Source organism: Lepidochelys kempii, chromosome 1 (genome assembly GCF_965140285.1).
Source record: "Lepidochelys kempii isolate rLepKem1 chromosome 1, rLepKem1.hap1, whole genome shotgun sequence".
Lineage (NCBI taxonomy): Eukaryota > Metazoa > Chordata > Testudines > Cheloniidae > Lepidochelys > Lepidochelys kempii.
The window spans coordinates 273,149,830-273,177,174 of record NC_136380.1 but is presented as its reverse complement, the minus strand read 5'-3'; the positions used below and the strand labels follow the sequence as shown (position 1 = coordinate 273,177,174).

The following is a 27,345-nucleotide window of genomic DNA, read 5'->3' as shown; positions in this document are numbered from 1 at the left end:
AGTTCTCTTCACTAACTACAGTTAACACTTTTTAGTTTTACAAATCAGTTTTAAATGCAAAACAATGTTCTGTTAACTTTGATCATTTTTTCTTATGTAGCCACCCATCACATTTGTTATATTTATCTAATGCAAAAAAAAAAAAAAAAAAAAGGAATTTGAAAATGTATTTAATTTACATTTTCATCCAGAGCTCAACACAAATCAAATGAAAAAAAAACTCTTGTAAATTAGAATTTAATTACTCACGATTTATAATATATTTAAAAATTAAGAATCCAAGTAAAATTCAGACGTAAATTAAGCAACATGATTGCTTAAATAAATGTGTACAGATATCCTTTTGGTTAGCAAAACACTAAATTTAGTGTAAAGGCTATAATTAATTGCAAATCAACACGTGTTAATGCTTACAACTAATGAGAATCAACCTTTCAGAAAAACTAAAGTACAAATACAAAATGATTTAAATTGATTTAAATCAATGCATCCTGCTTGTTGATTTAAATCATGATTAAAATCGATTTTATTTAAGAAATCCACCTGGCTATAAAGTGATCCTTGAGCTATACTCCCAACAATTCTGTTTAGCTGATATTTATGCTAGTTTCTGAAACAGCAAGAGTTCCTCAAATTCAGTCAGGTCATCTGGTTGTCTCCCTTAGGTCTGAAGGGTTTTAGAAGATTCTTTGACAATGGAGAAAAGGGCTTGGTGACTCAGACCTGTGGTCACATTAGTAAGAAGAACTAGAACATCCAAACTGAACTTGAGAAGAACAGCAGAGTTCTTGCTACAAGTTACCTATGCAGCCTGGATAGGGTTTCACTTTGTCTTGATGGCTGGGTCAGCTTCTACAACCTCATGAAAGAGGTCTGGGAATGGGGTGAAAGAGCACCAAACTGGAAACACTTGTGTGTCCATTTTTATTTAGTCAACACTTCTTTGCATTCTAGCTTCAACTTGTCAAAGCAAAGAAGCCTCCTTTATGTTTGTCCAAAAAACCCAAACAAAAACCCTCACTGAAGGCCTGATCCAAAGCAGGTGCTGAAGTTTTTAAGCTGATAGTTTGAGTGACTGTACAGACAGAACCTTTTCATTTCTGAAATGGAAGATCAAAGACAGTGTTAACTATCATTTACAAATGAGAAACAGAAGACTACTAGATATGCCAACTCCCAGTGGGGGAGGGAAAAAAAAACACCTGGTGAACACTATCTGGAAACAATTCTGTTTATTCACACTCTTCCAGAAACAAAAGCTAAAAATTCATTTGCATTTCTTTGCATGAAAACACGAACTGTGTGGGCTGTTTACTTTTGAAGAGTCCAGCAGCTCCTGCTGCTTGTACCTCACTTGAAGTATTAAAGCTTGTGTATATCATCACTTCACAGTCAAATGTGACTATGTACACAGAATACTATTGGGATTGCTATTTTAAATGCAACCAATGCACCTGGTTTTTTATGCTAGTGTTATCCCAGTAGAGAAGTGAAATGTAAAACAAGCAAAATTACTTTGAATGAAAATGTTCTTGGTTTCCATTGGCTGATTAAAATTGATCTTATGTAAAATTTACAACTGAAGTTTCACAACACTGCAATTTACATATATTTAATATTTCTTGCTTTAAGGTTTACTTACCAGCTTCATTCCCTCCTGGAGGCTGGTAAAAAGAAAGGCCCAACGATATTATGGCTGCAATTTCTAATATAATTAAGGTAACATCCTGTAGTGCTTCCCATACTAACTGAAGAAATGTTTTTGGCTTTTTAGGAGGTATAAAGTTCTTCCCAAACACTGCTTCTCTTCTCTCTATATCTGCTGGATTTCCACTTAGACCTAAATATTTAAAAAAAAAATAAAGTCAATTTCAGCGTTTGTTTTTTTATAATCATATGCATTTCCCATTCATGAAACTCTGCATAAGCCAGAAGCGTCACTGTCTACAGCCACAGCTAATTTAACAGGTAGGAATACAGCATGATACTGTATATTAAATACTTTCAAGGATGATTCTTACATAATACAACGTAATCTTTAAGTTATTGGGGTTAAAAAAGTAGGAAACTGAATGACAAATCCACCCAATTTAGGCTTAATCTATTTCTGCCTTTTTTATACCACTTCAGAGAGAATTGTCGTCTATTACAGTATCTGAACATATATTTATGCCAGACGATAGATAAGACTGAATTGGTAGGGAGCTCCAACTACCACACTGTGGGGCACCGAGAAGTTCTCCTACATTTCATACTAAGGCCAGAAAAGACCATTATGATCTAGTCTGACCTCCTGTATAACATAGGCCATAGAACTTCCCCAAAATAATTCCTAGAGTAGATCTTTTAGAAAAAGATCCAATCTTGATATTAAACTAGTCAGTGATGGGGAATCCACTACAACCCTCAGTAACTTGTACCAATGGTTAACTATTCTCACTGATTAAAAATTTATACCTTATTTCCAGTCTGAGTTTCTCTAACTTCAATTTACAGCCATTGGATTGTGTTTTACCTTTCTCTGCTAGATTGAAGAATCCATTATTAAATATTTGTTCCCATATTTCTACCCTAGTCAAGTCACCCCTTAAACTTCTCTTTGATAAACTAAATAGATGGAGCTCCTTGAGTCTTTCACTATAAGGTAGGTTTTCTAGTCCTTTAATCATTCTCATGGTTCTTCTCTGAATCGTCTCCAATTTATCAACATCCTTCTTGAATTTTAGGCACTAGAATTGGACACCGTATTCCAGCAGTGGTTGCACCAGCGCCAAATACAAAAAGGTAAAATAAGCCCTCTACTCCTACTTGAGATTCCCCTGTCTGTGCATCTCAGGATCACATTAGCCCTTTTGGCCACTTCAAATCATACAGGGAGCTCATGATGGTTGTCACCTCCTCGGATCCCTTGGTCTGGTCCCTCGTTCCTATCCTTCAGTTTCTGGTTCAGTATTTCTTCAATATGAGCCATGTTCACTTGGATTATTTTACATTTTCACATTCCATATTACTGAATTTTTCTCCAATCAGCTTTTCAGCACACCACACTTTATGTAACCAGTACACTACACGTGTGCAAGCTTCAATTTACATAACTTCTGCATTTTTTTAGATCATGTTTTGTGTTACCCTGTTACTAGGTCATCCCACTAAAATGCTTCTTGCGATTTCAAGTTTGTGTTTTGACCTCAAAACTTCCAGCACATTATCTTTGTTCTGTTTGCAATAGAATCATTTTAAGAAAATCAGCAATTCTACGCAAAAGAATTGGCAAAACCACACTTATGCTAGCAAAGCCTTGGCATAAGTGTTTGCTCATACAAACTCATTCACTATCCAGTTACAAATCATTAACATATAGTTATCAGAGCTTTTAATTGTACCCTTAGCAATTCATTTTTATATTTTTAGTATCATTCAGTAGGTTATCCTATTCTACCCCTGAAGGAGTGGTGGGGCGGGGGTTTGTGGGGAGTTATGGAAAACATAATTACCCTTTTCTGTCAACATTTCTTATAGTCTTTAAACAGGGTTTCAAAGGGCTTTTTATTCAATGTTCAGTTTTGTTTGGGAATCACTACAAAAAAAACTTCACAGGAAAATTTTGAATGTTGTATTTTGAAGGGGTGTCTCCATTTTAGGGCCTTAATATTTAGTTGCTTTTAACAGTATCCCAACAACATCCATAAGTCAAACATGTCATTATCTGTAAGTTGAGTAACTCAAAAATCCACATATAAGTAGCAATACGACAGTCAAGTTGTGGCTTGCATTCTCAGTATGCTAATGCAAACGCACAAGGTGCCGGCTGAATTAATGGCACCACCTCTATGATAGTGAGCAATATCACTAACACTTCCCGAAAAAGCAAGATAATCACCAGGTGACTGCTTCATGACTGAACTGAAAAGGCCAAAACACAGGTGAGTAGGCCAAACCCCAATACAGTAACTTAAAGTCATCCCAATTAACGTTTTGTTATGTTACTGATCCATTAGAGAACATGCTCGTTTAAAGTTGCACACTGCTCCCTTATAATGTCATTTGGCAGCTGCCTGCTTTGTCCACTATTTACAGGAAGAGCAGCCCATTGCAGCTAGCTGGCAGGGGCTTGGAATCAGGGTGGACCGTCAGGACCCCCCCCCCCATCAGCTCCCCGTTCCCCTAAATTCTCTGTGCAGCAGCCGCCCAGCAGGCTATCAATTGCCTGCAGTTCAGCTGTCCCTCCCCCCACTGCCTTGGAGCTGCTCCCAGGAGCCTCCTGCTTGCTGTGCAAAAGGGGCACGGGGGGGGGGGGGGGGGGAGAGAAGAAGGATGCTAATGTCAGGGTGTCCCCCTCCTCCCTGCTCCTTTAATTGCTTAGACAGGTTCCCTCCAGAGTTTGCCTGGTTGTGAGTAATCTGGTTCTGAATTACACCCATCAGGGACAGTGGGATATTAAAGTAAGGAAACAGACTTACAAAAATATTTCTGACCCCCACATTTTACTCTTAAAAGCATAAAAGTTAGCAATTTATGGAAACTCTTCAACACAATCCTCCTCAGTGGGATCTCTCACTTTTTGCAAGTCCCTGAATTTGGTCTAAATCCTTTGAGAGAGGCCTGCCTCCACTCCTTCTAGCTGCGTCTTCTGTTCTTGTGAGGATACTGCATCTTTAGAGAAGTCCACCTTTTAAAAGAGTATCTGTCCCTCTTTGGTAACATAGAAAAAAAAACCTACTACAGCTCTCCTAGCCATATAAGCAGACCAGTAGGAATTCCAGATAGATGGTGGAGGGGGTGGGGGCTGATTTCCATGAAGAGTCCATTCAAAAGTAAAGGAGTACTTGTGGCACCTTAGAGACTAACCAATTTATTTGAGCATAAGCTTTCATGAGCTACATCGGATGCATCCGATGAAGTGAGCTGTAGCTCACGAAAGCTCATGCTCAAATAAATTGGTTAGTCTCTAAGGTGCCACAAGTACTCCTTTATTTTTTGCGAATACAGACTAACATGGCTGTTACTCTTAAACCATTCAAAAGTAGAGGCACTGGAGGTAGCAATCCCATTGTTTCACCTAGGTATGGCCATTCAGTAGTGCTCCTTGATTGCTCTGTTACAGCTTTCTGAACATGTCAAGTTCCTACTACAACATGAATGATCTAATCCACCACTGTTACATTTCTGAATAGCCATCAAAATCAAATGAAATTCCCAATGAGACAGACACATTCACCCAAGATTTAGCTCAGGTCTACTCTATAACTTCAGCAGCTCTACACCGATGTAACTTGCAGCAGCCAAAGTTTGTGTATCACTAGGGTGAATGCATACTGGGAATGTGTTGATACAAAATGCAGAACACCACAGGTGAGTATCCCAGCTTTCCACATGCCCATCATCTGGAGCAATACCTTTTGGGAATTTTCACAGTGAGTTGCGGTAGAATAAGGATGTCCAGGGATATCTGGGACTTAGGGGTGAAGTTCCCAGCCTACTATTCCTCGATCTCATCAGATCATCCATATCCCATCATTTTTTTTAAAAAAATCCCAAACTCATTTGGCAATTCTCCGTCTTTGCTATCCCTGACAGAAGCACAGAACCCACAGAGCTCTGAACTATTCTCATGAATATGCAAAGACAGGATGTACGTATGATTCTCCTGTACTTGCAGACCTGCAGGAAATACTGCAACAAATGGGAAAGTGAGGATGTCTTTAACAGTTTGCTGACAAACAATGAAAAAAACTAATTCAAGGTTGCTGGCGGCATTTACAGAGCAGCTGCAGATGGAGGAACCACTTCTGGGTCTGAAAAATGAGCACTGATGATGGGATTGCATTGTAATGCAGGTTTAGGACTATGAACAGCTGCAGAACTTTCAGACGTGAAAGACCACATTCTTAGATCTGTGTGCTGAGCTCATCCCAGCCTAACAGTGTGTGGACACCAGCATAGGGTGACCAGATGAAATGGATAAAATATCGGGACACATGGGCGAAGCACCGCCAGAGCGGCAAAAGCTGCAATATCGGCCCCAGTCCCACCTCTTCCCACCCTGCTCCGCCCCCACTCCCCATAGGACTGCAGCAGGACTGGGCCTGCACTCACTGGCAGTGGGAAGTGCAGCGACCCGGCCCCAGCCATGCCGCTGGTGAGCAGTTCCCCACAGCCCCCCAAGCCAGGCCCCCCCCACACACAGAGGCCTGGGGCCTGTCATAAATATAAAGGGAAGGGTAAACACCTTTAAATCCCTCCTGGCCAGAGGAAAAACCCTTTCACCTGTAAAGGGTTAAGAAGCTAGGATAACCTCGCTGGCACCTGACCAAAATGACCAATGAGGAGACAAGATACTTTCAAAGCTGGAGTGGGGGGAGAAACAAAGGCTCTCTCTCTCTGTCTGTATGATACTTTTGCCAGGAACAGAAAAGGAATGGAGTCTTAGAACTTAGTAAGTAATCTAGCTAGATATGCAAGAGATTCTGTTTTGTTTAAATGGCTGATAAAATAAGTTGTGCTGAATGGAATGCAATGCATATTCCTATTTTTGTGTCTTTTTGTAACTTAAGGTTTTGACTAGAGGGATTCTCTATGTTTTGAATCTGATTACCCTGTAAGGTATTTACCATCCTGATTTTACAGAGGTGATTCTTTTACTTTTTCTTCTATTAAAATCTTCTTTTAAGAACCTGATTGTTTTTTCATTGTTCTTAAGATCTAAGGGTTTGGGTCCGTGTTCACCTATGCAAATTGGTGAGGATTTTTTATCAAGTCTTCCCCAGAAAAGGGTGTGTAGGGTTTGGGAGGATTTTTTGTGCGTGTGTGTTGGGGGGGGGGGAGGGGGGCGGAGAAAGACGTTTCCAAGTGGGATCTTTCCCTGTTATATATTTGACAGACGCTTGGTGGTGGCAGCAATAAAGTCCAAGGGCAAAAGGTAAAATAGTTTGTACCTTGGGGAAGTTTTAACCCAAGCTGGTAAAAATAAGCTTAGGGAGTTTTCATGCAGGTCCCCACATCTGTACCCCAGAGTTCAGAGTGGGGAAGGAACCTTGACAACCACATTCTTAGATCTGTGTGCTGAACTCATCCCAGCCTTACAGTGTGTGGACACCAGCATAGGTGACCAGATGAAATGGACAAAATATCGGGACACATGGGGGAAGCACCGCCGGAGCGGCAAAAGCCGCAATATCAGGATAAATTGCATCCTGATCATGCATCAGTCAGGACGCGGGACAAAGAACTAAAAATCAAGACAGTCCCGATTTTAATCGGGACGTCTAGTCACTCTACACCAGCATGAGAGTGGCATTGACGGTGGATAAGCAAATGGTGATAGCACTTTGGGAGCTTGCAGTGCCAGATTCCCCATTACCCAGTAACAGTCATTTTGGAATTGAAACTACACAATGGGGGCCCCTGTTATGCAAGTGTATAGAGGCCATTAATCATCTACTACACAGGACTGACTCTCAGCAACCAGTAGATGGATTTGCAGCAATGGGTTTCCCAAATTGAGGGGGGCAAAGGGGGAAGAATAGATAGCATGTATATTCTGTTTTGGCACCAGCCCACCTTGTCACAGACTACATCAGCAGAAAGAGTACTCTCCTATGGTTATGGTTAGAGGGATCACCAGGGATGCTCGCAGATATCAATGTGGGCTCATCAGGGAAGGTGCATGATGCCTGTATCTTTTAGAACACAGGACTGTTCAGAAAGCTGCAAGCAGACACATTCTTCCCAACTTGTAGATTGTCACTGGCTATATTAAAATGCCAATAGTAATTCCGGGCCTATTCCCTTGCTCCCGACTCATGAAGCCATATGCTGGCCACCTTGACAGCACCAAGGAAAGATTCAACTACTGGCTCAGCAAGTGCAGAATGACAGCTGAATGTGCTTTTGGTAGATTCAACGGGCACTAGTGTCTACGCACTAGACTGGATTTCCGTGAGAAAAATATCCCAATGGTTAATGGCTTATGTCATGTCCTGCTTACAATGAGGTAAAGAGGAAAAGTTGCCACTAGGGTGTAGGTGGTGTAGCGGTCTGCCAAATTTGAACAGCCAGGCACGGGGGCTATTACAAGAGCTCAAAAAGAAGCTATGCAGTTGAGAGAGATTTTGAAAGAGCAATTTAATGATAACTCCACTGTGTTAGAGTTCTCTGGCCCTGGAGCTTTGAGTACTGCTAAATATTTATTTATAAATACGACTGGGTGTTTTCCTGAAGCTATGCTTTCTATGGCAGTTGGTGTGCATTTATGTGTTCTGTTTGCTTTGATCACAACAATATTGCAGCATGCATAGCAGTACACTAAAGATCGTGATTCTCCAAAAATATAAAAAACTTCACTGAGTGGGAAAAACAATACAGAGAATCAATGTTAAAATTTTGTATAAACAATTTAACAGAGTAAACATTTATGTCCCTTCGAGTGCACAAGGTAGTCAGTTGTGGATACAAATACACCAGCCACAGTTCTCACAGATCACATTATGTGTAGCTGTGGTTTTCCTTCATGTCCTCTGGTGTGGAGTGCCAGTGGTAAGGATGCACCCCACATCACATTTTTTGGGGTGTAGGGAACAGCCACCATGGAATTCTACAAGAAGTGCAAAGAAAGGCGAGTCTGGGGCTTTTGGACCTGAAGGGCAACCAAAGTCTTCAGCCTGTGAACGAACGTAAGAAAATGTTCCTTGTTCTGTTGGGCCTCCTGGGCCTTTCTCCTGTCTCATCTTTCTCCATGTTGTTCACTGTATTGGCTCTCCAAGTCCTTAGTTCATAATCTGATGCAACACTGCAGGATCTCTCAGAACACATACCCCTTCTCCTCGTTTTTCTCTTCCTCATCAGGGTCAGGCATTCTGCAGGTATGGATTAGACTGCCTCAAAGCTGCAACTCCGGGAGCAGATAAAAACCAGACACACATGCCACTGGATTTATGGTCACAATGGAAAGGGAAAGTTTCAAAACCTGTTTTCCCTATTCCCATAAACACTCTAATAAGAAATGCTTATTGACACTTCAGCTTTGGAGCATATCAGCACAGCACTAATTTCCAGCCCCAGCCATGGTGAGCATGGTCTGCCAAGAGAAAGGGGGTGAGTGCGAAGAATTTTCTGCTGCATGAAGCTATAAAATTTTCAGACTATTCCATGGATATGAGTATAGGGCAATGTACACTGAATATTGGCACTATTTTCCATCGGTGGTCATGGTGTTAGCACAGTAGTGCCCAAACTTTCTCTTGCACCCCCCTCCCCCCTTACTAGTAATGGAATGTGTTCGTCCCCTACCCAGGGGGCTGAGAGCAGGGGCCAAGGACCTAGAGTGGAGGGCAAAGTGGGGCTGGATCGCCTCCCTCCCACGTGGGGGCTGGCCCAGGCTCCAGCCCCACAGTGGGCCTCCCAAGACGATCCTCTGTGCCCCACAGTTTGGGGACCATCATATTAGCAGATCTCACTCTCAAAAGGACACAAAGGCACAGAAGAGCTGCCCAGCTTGTATGCTGCTAGTTGAATTCACTACTGAGTGGCATGGGAAAGTCTTCTACTGCAGAGGAAGAAATAGAGCAGCCATCCCTAGAAACCTTTGGGAAAGAATTGCACGGTATCGTGATCTCTCAGGGGGATAAGAGGCACCCCTATATACAAGAATGATGTGCTCTGCATGCTCCCTCCTGTCCCTATGGCCTAATCCAAATGGGGAATGAAAAGCAGATGCCAGTGCTACTTCTACTGAACCTGGCTCTTCATGTACGAGTAAAATAATGAAAAAAGTCAATACCTTTTTTCTTGTTAACATGTGGATGGGCCATTTTAAACATTCAAACAATGTAAGGAAAAAGGTATGCACACACTTACTGAGTTCCCTTGCCTGTCATCAGGCTCCATCCGTGTTTGCCTGTTGGGATGGCTAGACCATGGCAGTGTCTCAAACAGGTCCTGGCTTGCAGCATGGCTGGAGTCCTCTGCCATGTCTCCTCCTTTTGCTGTTCATGGTATAGGTCTCTATCTTGGGCTCTTCCAAGGTATCCACAGTAGTCTGTGGGGTGCTGGTCTGGTCTCCACCAGGTATGGTGAGCAGTCCCTTGCTGAAGCAGCAAGTCTGCAGCACAGCATCAGATCTACTGCTGTACTCCCTGGCCTTACTGATACCACAGTTCCTTCACTTTCACTATACACTGCTGCCGATCCTGTTGTACCCTTTTGCCTACATCTCCCATGCAATCTGGTTGTAGGTGTCCACATTTCAATAGCTTGCCTGTAGTTGTTTGCGCACAGCTTTTTCTTCCCACAGGCCCAGGAACTCCAATACTTCCTGTCTACTCCAGGCAAGAGCACATCTAGTATCTGTGTGCACATGGAGCTGGCCTGGTCATTTGGGCAACTGCACACAAAGATGAGCTACTAGGTGTTCTCACAGAGTTGGGCAATCAGATGAGGAAAAATTTAAGAAGATGGTGGTTTCCAGTCTCTATGACTCCTGGGCAGTGGAGTTTAAAATTGTGACCAGAGCAGTCACTTTTTCAGGGAATGGAGCATTGTGGGACAGCTGCTGGATAACTGTTAGGATCAACACAGGTCATGCAGTAGCTGCACCTGCACGATGTCAACCTCAGTAGCCACCCATGACTATGCCATTCAGGGAGATGGTTGTACTGAATCATTTTAAACAGGGTGCTTTTGTGAGCTTGAGTGCAGACGCATGCACAAACAGGTTGGCGCAAGGTGACTTACACTATTATGTAGTGTAGACTAGCCTTTGGTCAAAAGGCAAATCATTCTTAATTCTGTAGATCAAAAAGACAAAAGAATTGCCAGTATGGCTTCTTGAGTGTAACTGAACGTGGTTTTTGCTAACAGCCTGTTTCAAGCCCAAGTTTGGAGAATGTCTGTCATAATTAAATTGTATTAAAACTAATGTGAGTTCACTCAACCGCAGATTGCCCCATTTGTTCTGGTACATGCAGAATTGAATACTAAACTTTAAGTGTAAATCTAACACCACACATTTAGTTCAATGACTAGATAAACTGCTAGTGACTTAAGGAATTAATAGTTGAAGTTAGTTATAAATTCAATAGTTTTAGAAAGCTAATGTTCTCCTACACTGGGAGTAGAACAAAGTTAGAGGAATATTTTGAAGTCACTTGCCTAGGGTGGGTTTATAGTATGCTGTACACACATTTCAAAAGCCTTTGCAAAAGAAGTCTTCAAAGAGGAAAGTCAGTAGTAGTAAATACAAACAAGAAGGTAATTGGTTCTGGAACTGTTACACATTGAAGTTTAAAATTAAAAATCTATCAGATTTTATGGAAGATGAAACTATGAAGACAACTTCTGCTGTAACAGTTTTCATGCAGCTATTTTGAAAGTCTTCCCTTTTTTAGGCTGTAACTGCCAAAGCTTAATTTCATTCCCAAGTAAGGATGACAAAAGTTCATAAAGCAAGAAATGCAACAAAATAACTGAACACTAGAACTTCAACTGTACTTGCGGCTAGTCCTCACTTACGAGTTGTAAAGTCAATTGGAAATGTAGCACAGTACAAAATGACAATGAAATATGTATATACACAATTTTTAAAGTTTTAAGCTGTGTAACTGCATATTGGTCAACTAATGTTTTAAGTTATGGATCTACACGCTGAGTTTGATACCTATGCTGAAGCTGCACAAATCTCAGTTATGCAGCCATACTGCTAAGTCTAGGTTCCTTGTTCATGTTTCCTTTTGACATTAATTTAATAATTGTTACATTACAGTCACAATCTTGGCCTGGTTGGAGGGGCACTTAAAGAGAAACTTGACCAGCCCAACAGGTTATATATAGAATGTTGGCATTTTAAGAACCGTGAGGAAAGGAAAGCTTGAAGCTATACCTAAGGAAAGAAAGCTTTCAGAAAGGAAAAAAGTGAGAAAGTACTGGGATGCAAGGAGTTAACAGCACAGAGTTTGCAGAACGGAAAGACAGAGAACAGACAACTAACAGGCCATGGTGATAGTGAAATGTATTAGTTCATTAACTTTTTTAGAATTTTTCCATTAAATTTAAATGTCAAATCATTTCATTGTCCATTACTGTTACCAGAGTTGCCAGCTCACCAAGAAATTCTGTGATTTATATACAGTAATTTGTGGTCCTTCTGTGGAATTTAGGTCTAAATTGCTGCATGGTACACAGGAGTATAAACCACAAGAATTTTTATATCCTCCATTACAATTACTCACCTATTTAAATAAAGTGATTTGGTGTCTGTCCAGAGCCATATTTTTCAACTAGGTGTCTCAAATAGGAACATTTTGCTAGGTTTACAGTTATATTGACCCTGTAAAGCTATTCAGTACAACCTTCCTTAGCGGATCAGTTCCCCCTCAGATACTGGCAATAAACTTTCTCCAGTGTATCAGCATATTTACTGTACACTACAATAATTTTGAATGTATGGATGCAGAGCAAGAATTTAAACTGGGCATAGAAATCATGAAATCCCTTTCTCTCCTACTCCATTTAGAATATTTAATAAAAATAAATACTATAGTGGAAGATCATATCTGTGCTGCCAGGCACACACCATCTCTTGCCTGCATCTCTAGCAGTTTTGATGGCAGATGAAACTGACAATTCCATTAACTTCATCTGTTACACCCTGCTGCATTCACTTTTCAAGCAAAGTAGGTGCTGCTCTACATTGGGATAGCACACTAAGTGGACCGGAACACAACAACAGAAGATACAAGAATATGGCTAGCCTGATTGTCTATGTTGCAGTAGTTTTCACCCTGTAGTCCATGGACTCCTGGGGTGGGGGGGTCTGCAGATTATATTTAAGATTTCCAAAGAGTCTGCGCCTCCATTTGAAATGTAAGGGTCTGCAAATGAAAAAAGGTTGAAAACCACTAGACCAGTGGTTTGGTAGTCTAGTGTCCATTAGTTAAGACATTCAACTGGCAGCAAAAAGCTACTAATTTCATTATGATAAATTTCAGGGATTTGCAGCACATTTTCTACTATGCCTCTAATAATCATGTAGGACAGCACATAATACAGCAAGCTTCAGTAATATGGCAAGTCCTGTAGTGAATAGCTGTGCAAGGTCTCACATACAATGTGTCTGACATACAATGAGAATGTACTGAATCTGTTCAGATGGTAGTCTTGCTCATTTAATCTTTCTCCTCATCTCACAAATGACCACTAAGTGAAATTTACAAAAAGTTTCTGATCTGTGACATTTCCAAGCATGTGGGTTCACTGGACAGTTAAAACTCCTCTCAAAAATGGGTTAACTCAACTTCCCTACCATCAGTTTACACGGCTGGGGGCTATAGGTTAAAACTGGGGCTCCTGTTTCTCTCACTAGAACCTGCCCATTTAGCAGCAAGGAAACAGGCAAAGGTCACTTGATTGCCAATAGTTCTCTAATGTCCTTCCCACACTTCTCAATGATAGACAAGTTCTCCTGCAATTGACACAAAATGACATGGAAAGAAACCAAGTGTTTCAGCACAGGGAATCATGGAGTATGCTCCCAGACTCATGGGCAAGTGCAGAAACTTATGCGGGTAAAGAGCAAGTATCCCCACAGCAAAACTAGGATACTAATCATGTAGATTAACTATGCAGTAAAGAGATACCACAAGAGACTCCACAATTTATATCACTAATAAGTTTCACTTCATTGCCAGTGGAGTGACAAAGAATTCCCCAATGGGGAAAGCAAGATAAAACAGTAGATCCAGGTGGAGGTCAAAGAGATCAGTTCACTAAAAGAACCAGGTAGTGAACTGGTGCTTGAACAGCCTGTTTGGGCACACATGGTAAATCCCAATCTTGTGCCAGACAAGCAACTCCTGACAACTAGTTTCAAACTTGTTAAGTTTGCCCTACCAGCCATGGTTGTGTTTATGATATCCCTACCCTTTATTAAAGGTTTACTCCGATCACAAAAAATAATGAAAATTGGAATTAGTCATTAAGGTACTTCTTGCACACTGTGATAAATGTATCTTGTTTAAGGCACAATTTTTATTACCATTCAAGTTTCTATTTCTACAATGCTACCGTTCCTTTCATGGAACAAATAAATGGTTGTACAACAACTTTTCACCAGTATCTGAATTTAAAACACAAATTATATCGAGTGATCTTTTCATCTGTTGCAGTGGTCTACACAACTTTGTCTCCACTGCATGTGCTCTTACTCATGCTAAATGGTATATTGTCTAAGATATTTATAGCTGTTCTCGTCCTCACCTACAGAGTTTCATCCTCTGTACATCCTCAAGTTTATCTCCTGTTTGGTCTACTACTCATGTTGCACTCTGGCTTGGAATATTCCAGTCCTCTGCTAGCACAGGAGAAGAGTAGGAAACATCCACCCCCTGACGTTCAACACCAAAACATCTGATGTTCTTGTTCCAATATTCCTGGGTTACTATGTGGGGCTGCTGATTAGTCAGAGTAACAAAACTTACACGGATTCTTAAACTGGTAACAATAAAATGACTGCTAATATGAAGTTGCATAAGTGACAGATGTGTGGACTATGGCAGACTGAAATACAAGAATAGCAGGAGGTTTTTTGTATCAACATGCAGTCACTCTCTCAGCTTTAAAGAAAAGCCAGCATTTTCCTCTCAGCACCTCTAGTCATATTTGTAATTCAGGATACTTTATTAGAGTACTGAATGATATAGTCAATGATGGTTTTGTAGAATATACAAATCAGCAAAAAAAACTGATGGACAAAAGTAGCTCAGAGATATGCAATTTTATGGTAAGCCTCATTTGTCTGTTTTATAAAGTTGCAACATTCATCCATTAAGTTTTTCATGGTGCTTTATCACTTTCACACTGGTGAGCAAGCAATTTGCAGTGAACAGATCTGAAATACTGTTAAATATAAAAGTTTCTGACAATTCTATTTACAACATGTAAATATGCTGGAAAACAGTTGTCTTCAAACTTAGAGCAGGTCAAGTCAATCCTGACGAGATTACTCCATTTTGCCTGAAAAGCAAATGGGCTTCTCATCAGGATTCAACAACAACGAATTAGACAAGAAAAGAAAATGTAAAAACCAGAACAATTTACAGTCATAATTCCCTCATTTAGACAAGATACTCTGTTAAGCTCTTATTTCAAACTATGAAGACAAACTAATAAATGCTGTGTTTCAGATCCTTCAATTTCCAAGGGTTTTAATACACAATTTTTTTCAAAAATGTAAAATTCAACTGAAAACATTCATTGTTTACACTGCAATAGAAGAGGTCCATGCATTAAAACATTACCCCTCCTTCATCTTGGAGAACAGATGAGCTTATATTGCCAGAGTGTAGCTGGGTAGCAATACATCAACTTAGATGGTAAGCACAGCTTTCGAACATATACAGGCCAACCCTGGAGTTCTTTTCCAGCATAATCACCACTAGTTTATGAAACAGGGTTCACATGGGTTGTTTATGATCCATAACTTACCATACAAGCTAGAAACAAGTTTGAAGGTTCTCAAAATGCAATTAGAGATAAATTTGGCAAAGTTTATTTCAGTGCTAAGGAACAGATTTGTGTAACTGAGAATCAGGACATTGTTTCTGAAATCTTGAAATATGTGACTGTGTAATTTTATATCAGTTACAAAAGTTGGTCTAGTTAACAAACCTTGCTATTCACTACCATGATAGATGATCATAATTCTATTCTTACAACAGTAAGCACAAGCTAGCATTCTATTTAATTATTTATAACCACATTCAGAGTCAAAATAACTGATCTAATTTAAATAAAGATATTCTGGACACATGCTACCACAATACACTTACCTTCATTTGGTGAAGTTTTCAATCTTGTACAGATAGCATAGACATCTCCATAACATTCTTGGATTTTATGCACTGCATCTGTAGATCGCAGTTCCATAAGGGCACGGAGCTCTTCAAGTGAGATTCCAAAATCTCCATGATTAGATTCTTTTACAGAATTTTTTACACCACTGTATGCAACTGAGTTGTTAGCCATATCACCCATGATGTATGCAGTCCTTAGTATGAGGAAACAGTTTCCAGAAAGGAACAAAAATTTTGACTTGAGGTACTTGCAAAAGTAAAATAAGACCTTTAGATATGAAGACAGTCAGATGAGTAGATACACATCACCCAAATAGAAGAGTGTGACATCAGTAACCCTTTCCAGAGAGGAATCTTGAATGTCGTCCCATGGTGAGTTCCTTTTCTTCAAGTTAGTCATATGAGGTGTACAATCTAGGGAAAAAAATATTAAAGCCATTATTTATAGCTGTATTTTCAAGCCTCTTAAACACTATATTGGAAGATCTTATTTAGTTAAGCAAAGTTACATCAAAATAGCAAAAAGTGTAAGTTACACTGATGCAGTATTTAGATGTATAAAGCTTCACCTGTGTCCTTTTAATCCCTAAGACCCATGTCTACCTTGATGCCTACAATAAATTGTTAACTGTAATAGCCAGTCATCTGGTCAAAGAGATTAGAGACTCAAGACATAAGCAAGAACCGTTCAGATCTGTGAAATAGTCACAAAGACTACATAACCTTTCCTGGTTTACACATTCTTGGTACCCACTACCCTCAATCCTTCTTGCACTCCCTCCATTTGTTACACCCAATTGTTTCTTATGTTAGTAAACTCCTCAGAGCTGGGCTTGCCTCTTTCTATATATACACACAGTACCCAGCAATACTGAGTTCCATCTTACTGTGGCCTCTGGATGGTACTCTAATAAAAAACCAACAGCTACAGAAGCATCAAAAAAAGTTTCCACAGTACCCATATGTTTGCATTCATGAAAGATACCTCACTCTTAACACAGTAATGGGAGTGTGTAAAAACTTGCTCAGGTCCTGGAATCGAGCGCTTAGTAGACTTCTCAGAGGAAGCCTAAGACTTAACGAGGCTTCTTCCTTCCACAACTAGTCAGATAACCTGGCCTTCACCTCCACTGGACATCCTTGTGAAGTTTGATCCCTTCAGTGCTCAGGTAATACTGTATCACTATTCGGACAACTCTCAAGCCACCAGCCTCTGAAGGATCTTAGCTCTAGTTCACCCGGAGAGTAGGTTTTGGTTACAAACCTATGTTTTCTGGGGGATACCATAAAGCGCTTTCTCTGAGCAGGCCAGTTTATACATTCACTTGATCCAAAATAGTCTGCTTGCTTGCTCGCTCACAGTGCATTGAATATAGCTTCCTCCCCACCATTTTTTTTTTTAAAGTCTCAGGTATTTACACAAGTTGTTACTTCCTTTGATGCAAAGATACTGCAACTGAAAAGTAAACATCTAGACTTAAGGGACAGTATTAAGATAATTAAACCTCTGATATGGCCTTTGTTCCAGGTACCCAGAAAAAGGTGAACTTCAACTAGATCTCAGACCTGAAACAAACTGCATTTTAAGAAACCAGATCTGAATAAGCCCTCTGAGCCTGCTTTAAAATGTTCAGTACTATAATTACAATAAATAATGGAATGATAAAAATAGTGTACTCTTACATTACACTTTTTATCCAACTCAGAGTGCTTTTCAAAAAACAAGCAAACAACCATCATTATCCCTTTGCCTCAGTTTCTCCACTGCAATGTGATTTGCCCAAGGTCACAATCCAAGAGCAAAAAACCCAGGTCACTCCTATTCTCAGGATGGCATCTTAGGTCCAGCTATTCGGCCTAGTTTGTATCCTACCTTTCTCAAGTGTTTTAATTCCCAAAACTTGCTTCTAAGGGTGAGATATGGTTTTACTGCCGGTGAACACTAAAGAACAGAAAGGCAAAGTTGGCTGTTTCTGCCATGTGGAGTCACATGTACAGCACAGTGTTAAATGAGAATATTTTCTTCTGAAATAGAAAAGAAGTCTTTCAATCATTTCAATGCAAGATTGTGTTAGAATCAATGTAAATTTCAGCCTACTTGCAGCTAAGCTAAGTGATATTTTAAAACTGCTGGAGATGAGAACTAAGAATAGTACACAATGGTAACAAAAAGTACCAGACTGACAGCTGTGCCAAGGTCGGGCCAGATGACTACAGGAGAGTAATTTAATTTTTTTTTTTTTTGAAGCAGAAAAGAATTTTACTTGGGTAACACTTACAAAGAATCACCAAAAAAAAAAATAAAAAAAAATAAAGCAAAACTATGCAACAAAACAAAAGCAAACAGAAGGTATAACATAGCAGCCTTCAGGAGGGAGAAGTGTTCGGGCTAGCCTGGGCCCAGAGCGGGGGGGGCTTCCTCGACACTTGTGGTCTTCCACCCTCCTGAGTTACCTAGTGGCCTAGAGCAGGGGGCTTCCTCGACACTCATGGTCTTCCACCCCCTCGAGTTACCTAGTGCCACGCCCAGTGTCACTGATTATTCCTCTCCTGAAAGTGCCCGACAAGATGGGCACGGCTGCGGGGTGGCCGGTTTGGGGGTAAGGGGGACGTACACCACGTGTGATAGGACCCCTCCTAGGTGACAGTAACAATGGTATCCATAGCGGCAACGGCTGGGGTCTCTCACTCTTCCCCTCAATCAAAGGGTCAGACGGAGGGAACCGGACGGGGTCACCGAGCAGAGAACCTCGGACAGCACCCATCGAAGGCGTCAAGGGAGTCGGTGGACGCCGCCCAGAGGAACTCCGCCCAGATACATGAATGTACTGAGGATCGGAAAACGGCCCTACAATCACAGGACGCTTCATTAGCCAACCTCCCATCTCTGGTTTTATAAATGGCTGTTTTAGCTAGGCCTAGGAGGAGGTTAACCAGGAGATCTTGTGATCTTGTGGGGCCACAGATGGGGAGTGTGTAGATAAAAAGGTGAGGGGAAAAGTGTAGCCAAAAGCGTAATAAAATATTCATGAGGAGCCGGAAAAAGGGCTGCAGCCTGGCACACTCTAAATATACGTGTGCCAGAGTTTCCCTCACGTTGCAAAAAGGGCAAGTATCCGGGATAGGGGTGAACCGCGTCAAAAACACACCCGTGCTCACAGCTCCGTGAAGGAGCTGCCAACTAATGTCCCCAACGGGCCTCGGGACCAAGGTGGAATACAGGCTGGCCCACCGGGGTTGCTCACCCTCCAAAGGTGGCGGGAGGTCCCGCCACTTTGTATCGGGGCGGGACACCAGGGTGTGGGCGTGAAGGGTGTGAATCATGAGTGTGTATAAATATTTCCGTGGCGCGACTTGAAAGCTGACCAGCTGCAGTTCATGCAGCCGGCTCGCAGTGAAAGGGTGAGCGGTTTGTTGGGATCTACGGGGTAGGGGCCCAATTGAAGGGTCCGGCGGGCCTGGGGTAGAGGGTGGGCAGAGTGCGCCCTCGCGCAGGGCTCGGTTGAGATAAGCCCGAGCAGCGGGCATCAAGGTGGCCTTCACCTCCTGAAGTACGCGCTGGGAGGTATGAGGTCCGGAGAGCAGCATGCACCGAGTGAGCGTCAGGGGATCCAGCCAGTCTCCCCAGTCGTGGTCCAGGAAGTCTCCGACTCTCGTGACTTCTGCCAGGACCAAACTCTGGCGCACCCAGCGGGACTCCGCCACCTGCACACGGAGCTGCGGGTTGTGTAGTAGGGGCTCCGCGAGGAGATCTGCTCGCACGGTGGCCGCCACGGACCTGGTCGTTAGAAACAGTTTCCAGGTCCAGAGGAGGTCCTGGTAGAAGACCGGCAGCCCGGAGAGGTCTCGCGGAAAACCTCTTGGACAGAGATAAAAGAACTGCCAGTCTTATCGGAGCCCTTGGAAGCGGTGCAGGAAGGCGTGCGCCAATATGCTCCACGTCGAACTACCTGCACTATAAAAGAGCCTCTGCAGGGCCTGGAGACGGAAGACACGGACCTGAGTGCGCAGACGCTTCAGGCCCTGCCCTCCTTCTTTCCGGGGTAGATGAAGAACCCCAACAGGGGCCCAGTGCATTCCTGACCAAAAGAACTCTAGAATCGATGTCCGGAGGTTGGTCAGGAAACCCGGGGCCGGGACCAGGGTGTTGAGCCGGTACCAGAACGTGGACAGGACTAGTTGGTTAAGCACCAGTGCTCTCCCTCGGAGGGAGAGACATCGGAGTAGCCTCGTCCATTTCCGGAGCCGCTCTATCACCCCGCCTTCTAAATTTTGCCAGTTCTCCGGTGGAGAAGGCTGCGTGGCAGAAAGGTAAATGCCGAATAGAGCAGCGGACCAGCACTCCACCGGATGGTCTGAAGCACGGGTGGGAGGGAGCTTACCTGCTGCCAGTCCCCCACCGCCAAGCCAGATCTCTTGACCCAGTTGACTCGGGCGGAGGAGGCTGCCGAATAGATGGGCTGGCAAGCCTCCACCCGCGCCAAGTCGCCCGGGTCCTGAACCACGAGGACCACGTCATCGGCGTACGATGACAGGACCAGTCACAGCTCTGACTCCCGCAGCACCAACCCTGTCAACCTCCTGCGGAGGAGGCAGAGGAAGGGCTCGATCGCCAGAGCGTACAGCTGGCCCGAGAAGGGGCACCTCTGCCGTACTCCTCACCCGAAGCTGACCGGTTCGGTCAGGGTCCAGTTGAGCCTAACCAGACACTCCGCGGAAGCATACAGCACCCGGAGAAAACTAACAAACTGAGGTCCGAATCCAAACGCCTGCAGAGTGCCCAGGAGGTACCCATGGTCCACTCTATCGAATGCCTTCTCCTGATCAAGAGACAGGAGGGTGAACAACAGACCGTCTCTACGCCCGAGTTCCAAAAGATATCAGACTAGAAATAGGTCGTCAAAAATGCTGCGGCCCGGGACAGCGTAGGTCTGGTCTGGGTGGATCACGTCCACCGTCACGGACCCTGGCCGCAGCGAGATTGCTATCGCTACGATTTTGTAGTCCGTGCTAAGGTGCGAGACGGGACGCCAGTTTCGTAAATCGCAGAGGTCCACCTTCTTCGGCAACAACACGAGCACCGCTCGCCTGCACGAAAGAGGGAGGACCCTGCCCTGCAAAGACTCGGCCCAGACAGTGGCTAGGTCTGGGCCAAGGATGTCCCAGAATGCGCGGTAGAACTCCACGGTCAGCCTGCCCGTGCCCGGAGATTTATTGGTGGGCATGCGACGGAGGGCTTCCGAGAACCCGGCCAGGGTGAGAGGCAGCTCTAGCTGGTCTCGGTCGCCCACGCTGACCGTGGGGAGTTCCTCCCAGAGCACCCTGCAAGCGGCAGGATTGATCGGATCCGGGGAGAAAAGGCTTGTGTAGAAGTCACAGGCCCTCCCACACGTCTCCACTGGATCCGTGAAGGGGGTGCCGTCTTCTGCTAGAAGGCAGGTGACGTGTTTCTTGGCCCCCCTCGTTTTCTCTAGGACATAGAAGAAATGGGAGCCGCGATCCATCTCCCGAAGGAGGCAGATGCGGGATCGAACAAAGGCACCTCGGGCCCGATGGTCCTCGAGGGCCCGGAGCTCCTCCCGCTTCTCCCGGCACGCTCCGCAGAGGAACGGGTACACGGGGCTGGTGGCCAGACGCCTCTCCATCTCTAAGACCTCCCGTTCCAACTGCTCTATCGCTGCATTTCTCCGTCAGCTTGTGCCCCAGGTGTAGTCACAGCAGAAGAGCTTGGCGCGCACCCTCCCTAGATCCCACCATCGCCGCGCCGAGGAAAAGGCAGGCCGCTGCTCTCACCAGGCTAGCCAAAACTCCCGGAAGGACGTCACGAAGCCCTCATCTTCCAACAGGCTGTAATTAAAATGCCAATAGGCCGGCCCCGGCCTCTCTGCACGGAGAGAGGCTATTATGGTGGCTAGATGATGGTCAGAAAATGGGGCCGGCCGAATGTTGGAGGAGTGGGCTTGTGAAAGATGGAAACAGGATAAATAAATACGGTCCAACCGAGAGTGGTGTGACCGATGGGCCTCCACCCGGACAAAGGTGAACGTGGAAGTGTCATCTGGGTGGTGGTCACGCCAGACGTCCACTAGGGTGTGATGTTCGACTATTTCTCAGAGAATGTTCACAGCGGCTGGGCTCAGCTTGGCCCCCGAGCGGTCCTGCTCCTCTAGGGTGGTGTTATAAAGTCCCCTCCCAGGACTAGGCACTCATGAGAATCTAGGGTGCCAAGGAAGTCAGACACCCGCTGATAGAATTGTGGCCACTTCAGGCTCATTGTCGGGGCATAGATGTTAACGAGGTTGACCACGAGCCCCCCCACACGGACTCGGAGATGCAGCAGGTGGCCCGGCACGGCCTCAGTAACCCCTAGCACCTCGGGCCGTAGGCTGGGGGAAAACAGGGTCCCCACTCCAGCTTGTCGAATCGTGAAGTGGCTAAAGTAGACACCGTCCCCCCACTCCAGCCACCAGCTGTCCTCTGCGGTCGGATCCATATGGGTGTCCTGCAGGAAAACCACAGAGTACCCTCCTTCCCGAAGGTAAGAGAGCACCTGGGACCTGCGGAGAGCCATCCTACAGCCCCTGGTGTTCAAAGTTGCAGTAATGAGAGGCATCATGCGGAGGGCTGGGGGGGTGGGGGTTCCTTGTTGGCGGGGGTGTTCGCGGCCCCCGGTGGGTCGCGCAACAATCCGTGACCCATCCCGTAAATGATTAAATCATCACAGAAGCTGCGGGCCCACCCGTAGGCCGCGGCACTGTGCCTTCCTTTCCCTCTACCCTCCTTTATAAGGGCCCTTGTGGCCCGGAGGATTTGATCAAAGACCCCCATAGCTGGAGAGCTAGCTGTACCCTATTGCGGGAGCCACGAATGTCTTCTAAAAACTCCCGCTGCGCTTTTTGCTGCTCATGGGGGAAGGGGGGTTGCGATTTGCCTGTTATTCCCTGGTGGGGCTCTTGGTGCAGCCTCGTCGTCCGCTGAGGCGGGCAGGCAGGATGCAGACCACCGACGGGGTGTCTGACAGGCTAAAGTTATTAGGCCCATCTCAAGCCTTGGGGTAGAAGGGGACGGCGGAGGGAAAAATTGCAGCTCCTAATGGGTCGTGGCAGGAAAATGCAAAGGCTGCCCCTTGGGGGGGGAACCACAAAAAAGGGAAAGAAATAACCCCAGTGGCGGCAATAGCATTGCAGGAGGAGGTGGACTGGGCAGGGACAGGAGTGGTGGCGGGGGCAGAGGCAAGGCTCTGGACTTCGGGAGGCAAGCAGCTAAGAGGTGGCGCCTCCTGAACAGATTCGAGGGTTAAGGGTGTGGGGAGGGGGCTCCCAGTGATGCTAGGCGCAGGCTCTGTGGTGGATTTGGCAGCCACGGCATCAGGTGGACTACCTTCTGTAGGGTGCCCGCCCGGGAAGGCGGTTAGGGGGAGGGAGCATGGGGAAAGGGGACTGGGGTGAGGTTGCCCAGATCAAGGCCAGCCGGCAGTAGGTCATCCTCTCCCTGGGTGACCGGGATCAAACCTAGGGCCTCGATCTCCTCACTCATGGAGGAGAGGTCGTCTTCTGCTACCTCGGGGGGGGTCTCCCCTCTGGCGCCCGCTACGACGGTCGCTTCGGGGTTCGCGGGAGGTTCGGGCAGAAGGAGCTTCCTCAGGGGTCTTGGAGGGGAAGGTCTCCCATGGAGGGGAGATCCTACCTTCCAGTGCTATTTTATCTTCCCCTCCCAACACCGGCGGATGGATCTCACTCGTGGGCATAGCGGAAGGCTCAGTGTCAGTGCCCCCCTTCCTGGTCTTCTGGGGGGCCTCTGCATCGGATGGGTGCAGCGGAGCGCGAGCCTTCTGCTTGCCTCGCTTTCCCTGGACTAGGGTCCAGCCTTCCATAGCATCGTCTGGGGGCTGGTTAGCAGGGGTCGTGTCAGGGGGGCAGAGGCGATGGTTCAGGGGCTCAGGGGGGAAACGATGAGGCAGCATGGGGGGGAGGGTTCTCCTTGGGGCAGGCCCTCTCCTATGCCCGGTAATATCTTTGCTGCACCCTCCTCCATAGGCTCTGCTGGATTGTTAACAGCAAGGGCGGGGCTCCCTCGCTCGTCTGGGCATTGTAGGGGAGGTGTCTCTTGTGCCCGGGCGGGAGCAGCAGTGGATCGAGCAGGAGGAGAGGTGGTTTCAGGTGCCGGGTGGCCAGGGGCGTCGGCAATGATGGAGCCGATGTCCTGCCGGGTCTCGGATGCCCCTCCCCACCGGGCCAAAGGGCAGTCTCTTCGGACATGCCCCACTGATCAGCAGAGGTAGCACCGGGCCTCTCCTGTGGAACAGTAGACCTGATAGCAGGCTCCCTGGTATGGGACTAAGAAGGACCCCTCAAGTGCCTCTCCGTCACATACTGCCGCTGGCCGTAGAAGCTGCACTTGCTGGCGGAACGAAAGGACGTGACAGAGGGTGGGGTCCTTGCAGCCTAACGGGAGAGGGCTGATGACAGAAACGGGTTTCCCCAGGGTAAAGAGAGGGGGTAACAGGGCGGCATTGGGCAAAAAAGGACGGACGGAGGTCCAGACTAGGCGGACGCCCAGGACCTCTAGCGGTTCCAGGGGAACAAACACCGCCCCCGCCCCCCTCCGCCAGGCCCTTCTCCACCGCCTTCTGGGCGGCGGCCTCCGATGCTAAGAAAAAGACAACCTTCCCGTACATTTTGGAGGCTGCCACAATAGGCGTGGGTCCTACCACCCTCGCCAACACCTGCACGTATGTCTCCAAGTGGGGCGAGGCGGGCACCAGGAGGCAACGGACGCCGTGCTTCCTGGTCATGGTGGGAAAGGGACCCCGGACACTATTGATGGTAGCGGAGGCGGTGGGTGGGCGAGATGACGAGGCGGCAAGCGGGGGGGGGGGGGCGCGCTACCGATGCCCCAGTGGGGGTGGTGGCAAGTGTTTTGGCAGCAATGCGGGGGGGGCTTGGGCAGGGGGGTAAGGTGGGGGAGGGGCAGCTGAGGTTGTTAGAAGGGCCTCACCTCTCTCATTCCCTGCCATTGTGAGCAGGGAGAGACAGGGAGGCACCAGAAGGGGGGGGGGGCAGATTAACCATTTCTCCCTGCTGGGCTGCAGGCAGGGGGGCTAAATGGGTCGGACTGGACAGGGGGAGGACACAGGAGTTGGGGTCAGGTAGTAGGGGCAAACTGTGGGGTGGGCAGTCCCGGGGGGGCGGGGGGGAGAATGATGTGGACCCACGCTCGTTTGTCCAAAGAGTCTTGTTTGGTCAGCTGTTGTGTCTGGTCCGGATGGCGGAATTCATAGCAAGCAGCTGAATCCAGAGGCAGATGGCAAGTTGCCAGCGGGGACCGACGGCGGGGGGGCCGTGACGGTTGTAGTAGTGTTGGAGGGGCACCGATGGATAGGGGGGCAGCTCCGTGCCACACCCCCTGTGCCCCTACACACACACAGTTAAGACACAGTCAGTCAAACTCCCCCCACACGAGAGTACAGTTCAAAAGTTACTCCATCTTACGGCCCCCTCCACAATGATTTGTAGCTTCCCTGGGCAATGTCTGTCAGCTGTCTTCTCTTCCGGGCTTTGTGGAGCATTCCAGAAATGCCAAGCAGATAAGAAGAAAAAAATAAACTGTCGATTAATTACGGGTCCACAAAAACAGCAAACGGCTGGGTCTGGGGGCTTCCACACCCCTCCTCCGGGGAGCGGGTTGACAGTCCTCCCCCCCCCCTCGGGAGTTTCAGCTAAAGCAGTAGCAGCATCCGAGGGCAGCCGTGGGGGGGCTGGCAGCAAGCTGGAAGCTGACCAGCACTCGAACGGCAGCAAAAAACAGCAAAAAAAACAAAACGAAGAAAAAACGTCTGGCCCGGTCGGCGGAGGTGGGGGACTGAGGCAGGGTCAAAAAGTAAGAAAAGCCCAGGCCAGGGGGCTTTAGGAGAGAGTAGAAAGCAGATAGTTGAGCAGCAAGCAAAGGAGGTCCCTTTCCCTGGGTAAGGGAGCAGGGAAGGTTCCAGAACAATCAGGAACCTTCTGGAGACAATTAAGACAGGCTGATTAGAACACCTGTAGCCAATCAAGAAGCTGCTAGAATCAATTAAGGAAGGCTAATCAGGGCACCTGGGTTTTAAAAAGGAGCTCACTTCAGTTTGTGGTGTGCATGTGAGGAGCTGAGAGTGAGAACGTGGACTGTTGGAGGACTGAGGTGTACAAACATTATCAGAAACCAGGAGGAAGGTCCTATAGTGAGGATAAGAAAGGTGCTGGGAGGAGGCCATGGGGAAGTAGCCCAGGGAGTTGTAGCTGTCACACAGTTGTTCCAGGAGGCACTCTAGACAGCTGCATTCCACAGGGCCCTGGGCTGGAACCCGGAGTAGAGGGCGGGCCTGGGTTCCCCCCAAATCCTCCCACCTCCTGGTCAGACACAGGAGGAGTCGACCTGGACTGTGGATTCAGAAAAACGGCCAAGCTGAGGGCTGCTGTGAAGCTCCAAGGCGAGCAAATCTGCCAATAAGCGCAAGACCCACCAAGATAGAGCAGGAACTTTGTCTCACAGCCCTAGAAACTGACTCATTTATTTACTCACAAAAAGGAATACAACAGGGTACTAGAAGCATGAAGTTCCCTACATGGCCTTCAGCAATTACCTAGAGGGACTATCAGTATAGGTCAGCTAGTAGTTCAGTCTCTATGTTTAGTAATTAGCCTCTGAGGGCCAAAGCTGGAGGCTTTATTACTATAAGCATCTCAAAAAGGCAAACTTAAATCACAAGTTCAAATCACCATCAAGATACTGACAGTCACTAGAGAACAAGCTGCATTCAAATTCATGTGCTTGAGACAGAATTACAGCTTCTCAGGCAGCTAGACCCGTTAAAATAACTCAATACAAGTAAAGCCTCCCCCCTTCCTTCATGATGGAGTCTACATTTTTCATATAAGTGTGTGTAAGCAAAGCTCTAACTGCTATTTTCTAATGAAAAGAAGCTATCCAATTAAGACTCATACTTTGGATACTTAATGAGAGGTCAGTTTTGGACAATCTACGTGTTACTTCCATAAAACAGGATTAAAGGAATTGCCCTACAGGATCAGAACTGAGGTCCACCTAGTCCAGTAACGGGTTAGACAATGACCAGTGTTAAAAGGTTTTGATGACAGTTCAAGAACCCCACAGTAAGCAGATGGGGGATAAGCATATATTTTGCAAGACAGGATGCAAGTAAGTGAATATGCAACAACAACAACAACAAAAAAACACAAAACACTGGAGACAAACCTCATGACATACCATTGGAATTTTAGCTAAAATATCTTGACAAGTAATTCCTCACCACTGAAATCATATTTAACCTATTTGAGCATAAAATTAGAATGCAGGTAGATGTTTTTCATGTGTATTTAACAAAACCTTTCAGTAAGAGCAATACGCCAAGTTGAAAGTAAACATCCCCCACCCCCCACCCCACCCCAGACAGGGCCAGATCTCACTCACATGGTGGTCAGTTTACTCAAACACTTCATGGACC

The 27,345-nt window shown here is 45.8% G+C and overlaps 1 protein-coding gene across 9 annotated transcripts in view; it reads right to left on the bottom strand.

Annotated features, from left to right (window-relative positions):
* ATP2B1 (ATPase plasma membrane Ca2+ transporting 1) overlaps window positions 1-27,345 on the bottom strand; it is a 130,757-nt gene that overhangs the window by 50,545 nt on the left and 52,867 nt on the right. For all 9 annotated transcript variants that reach the window (XM_073327565.2, XM_073327570.2, XM_078851113.1 and 6 more), the window contains exons 2-3: window positions 15,822-16,259; window positions 1,643-1,840 (exon numbers count right to left, since the gene is read on the bottom strand). In XM_073327565.2, coding sequence (XP_073183666.1) covers window positions 1,643-1,840; window positions 15,822-16,026 — 403 coding nt within the window. In that variant the 5' untranslated portion in view covers window positions 16,027-16,259. The remainder of the gene's footprint in view (window positions 1-1,642; window positions 1,841-15,821; window positions 16,260-27,345) is intronic.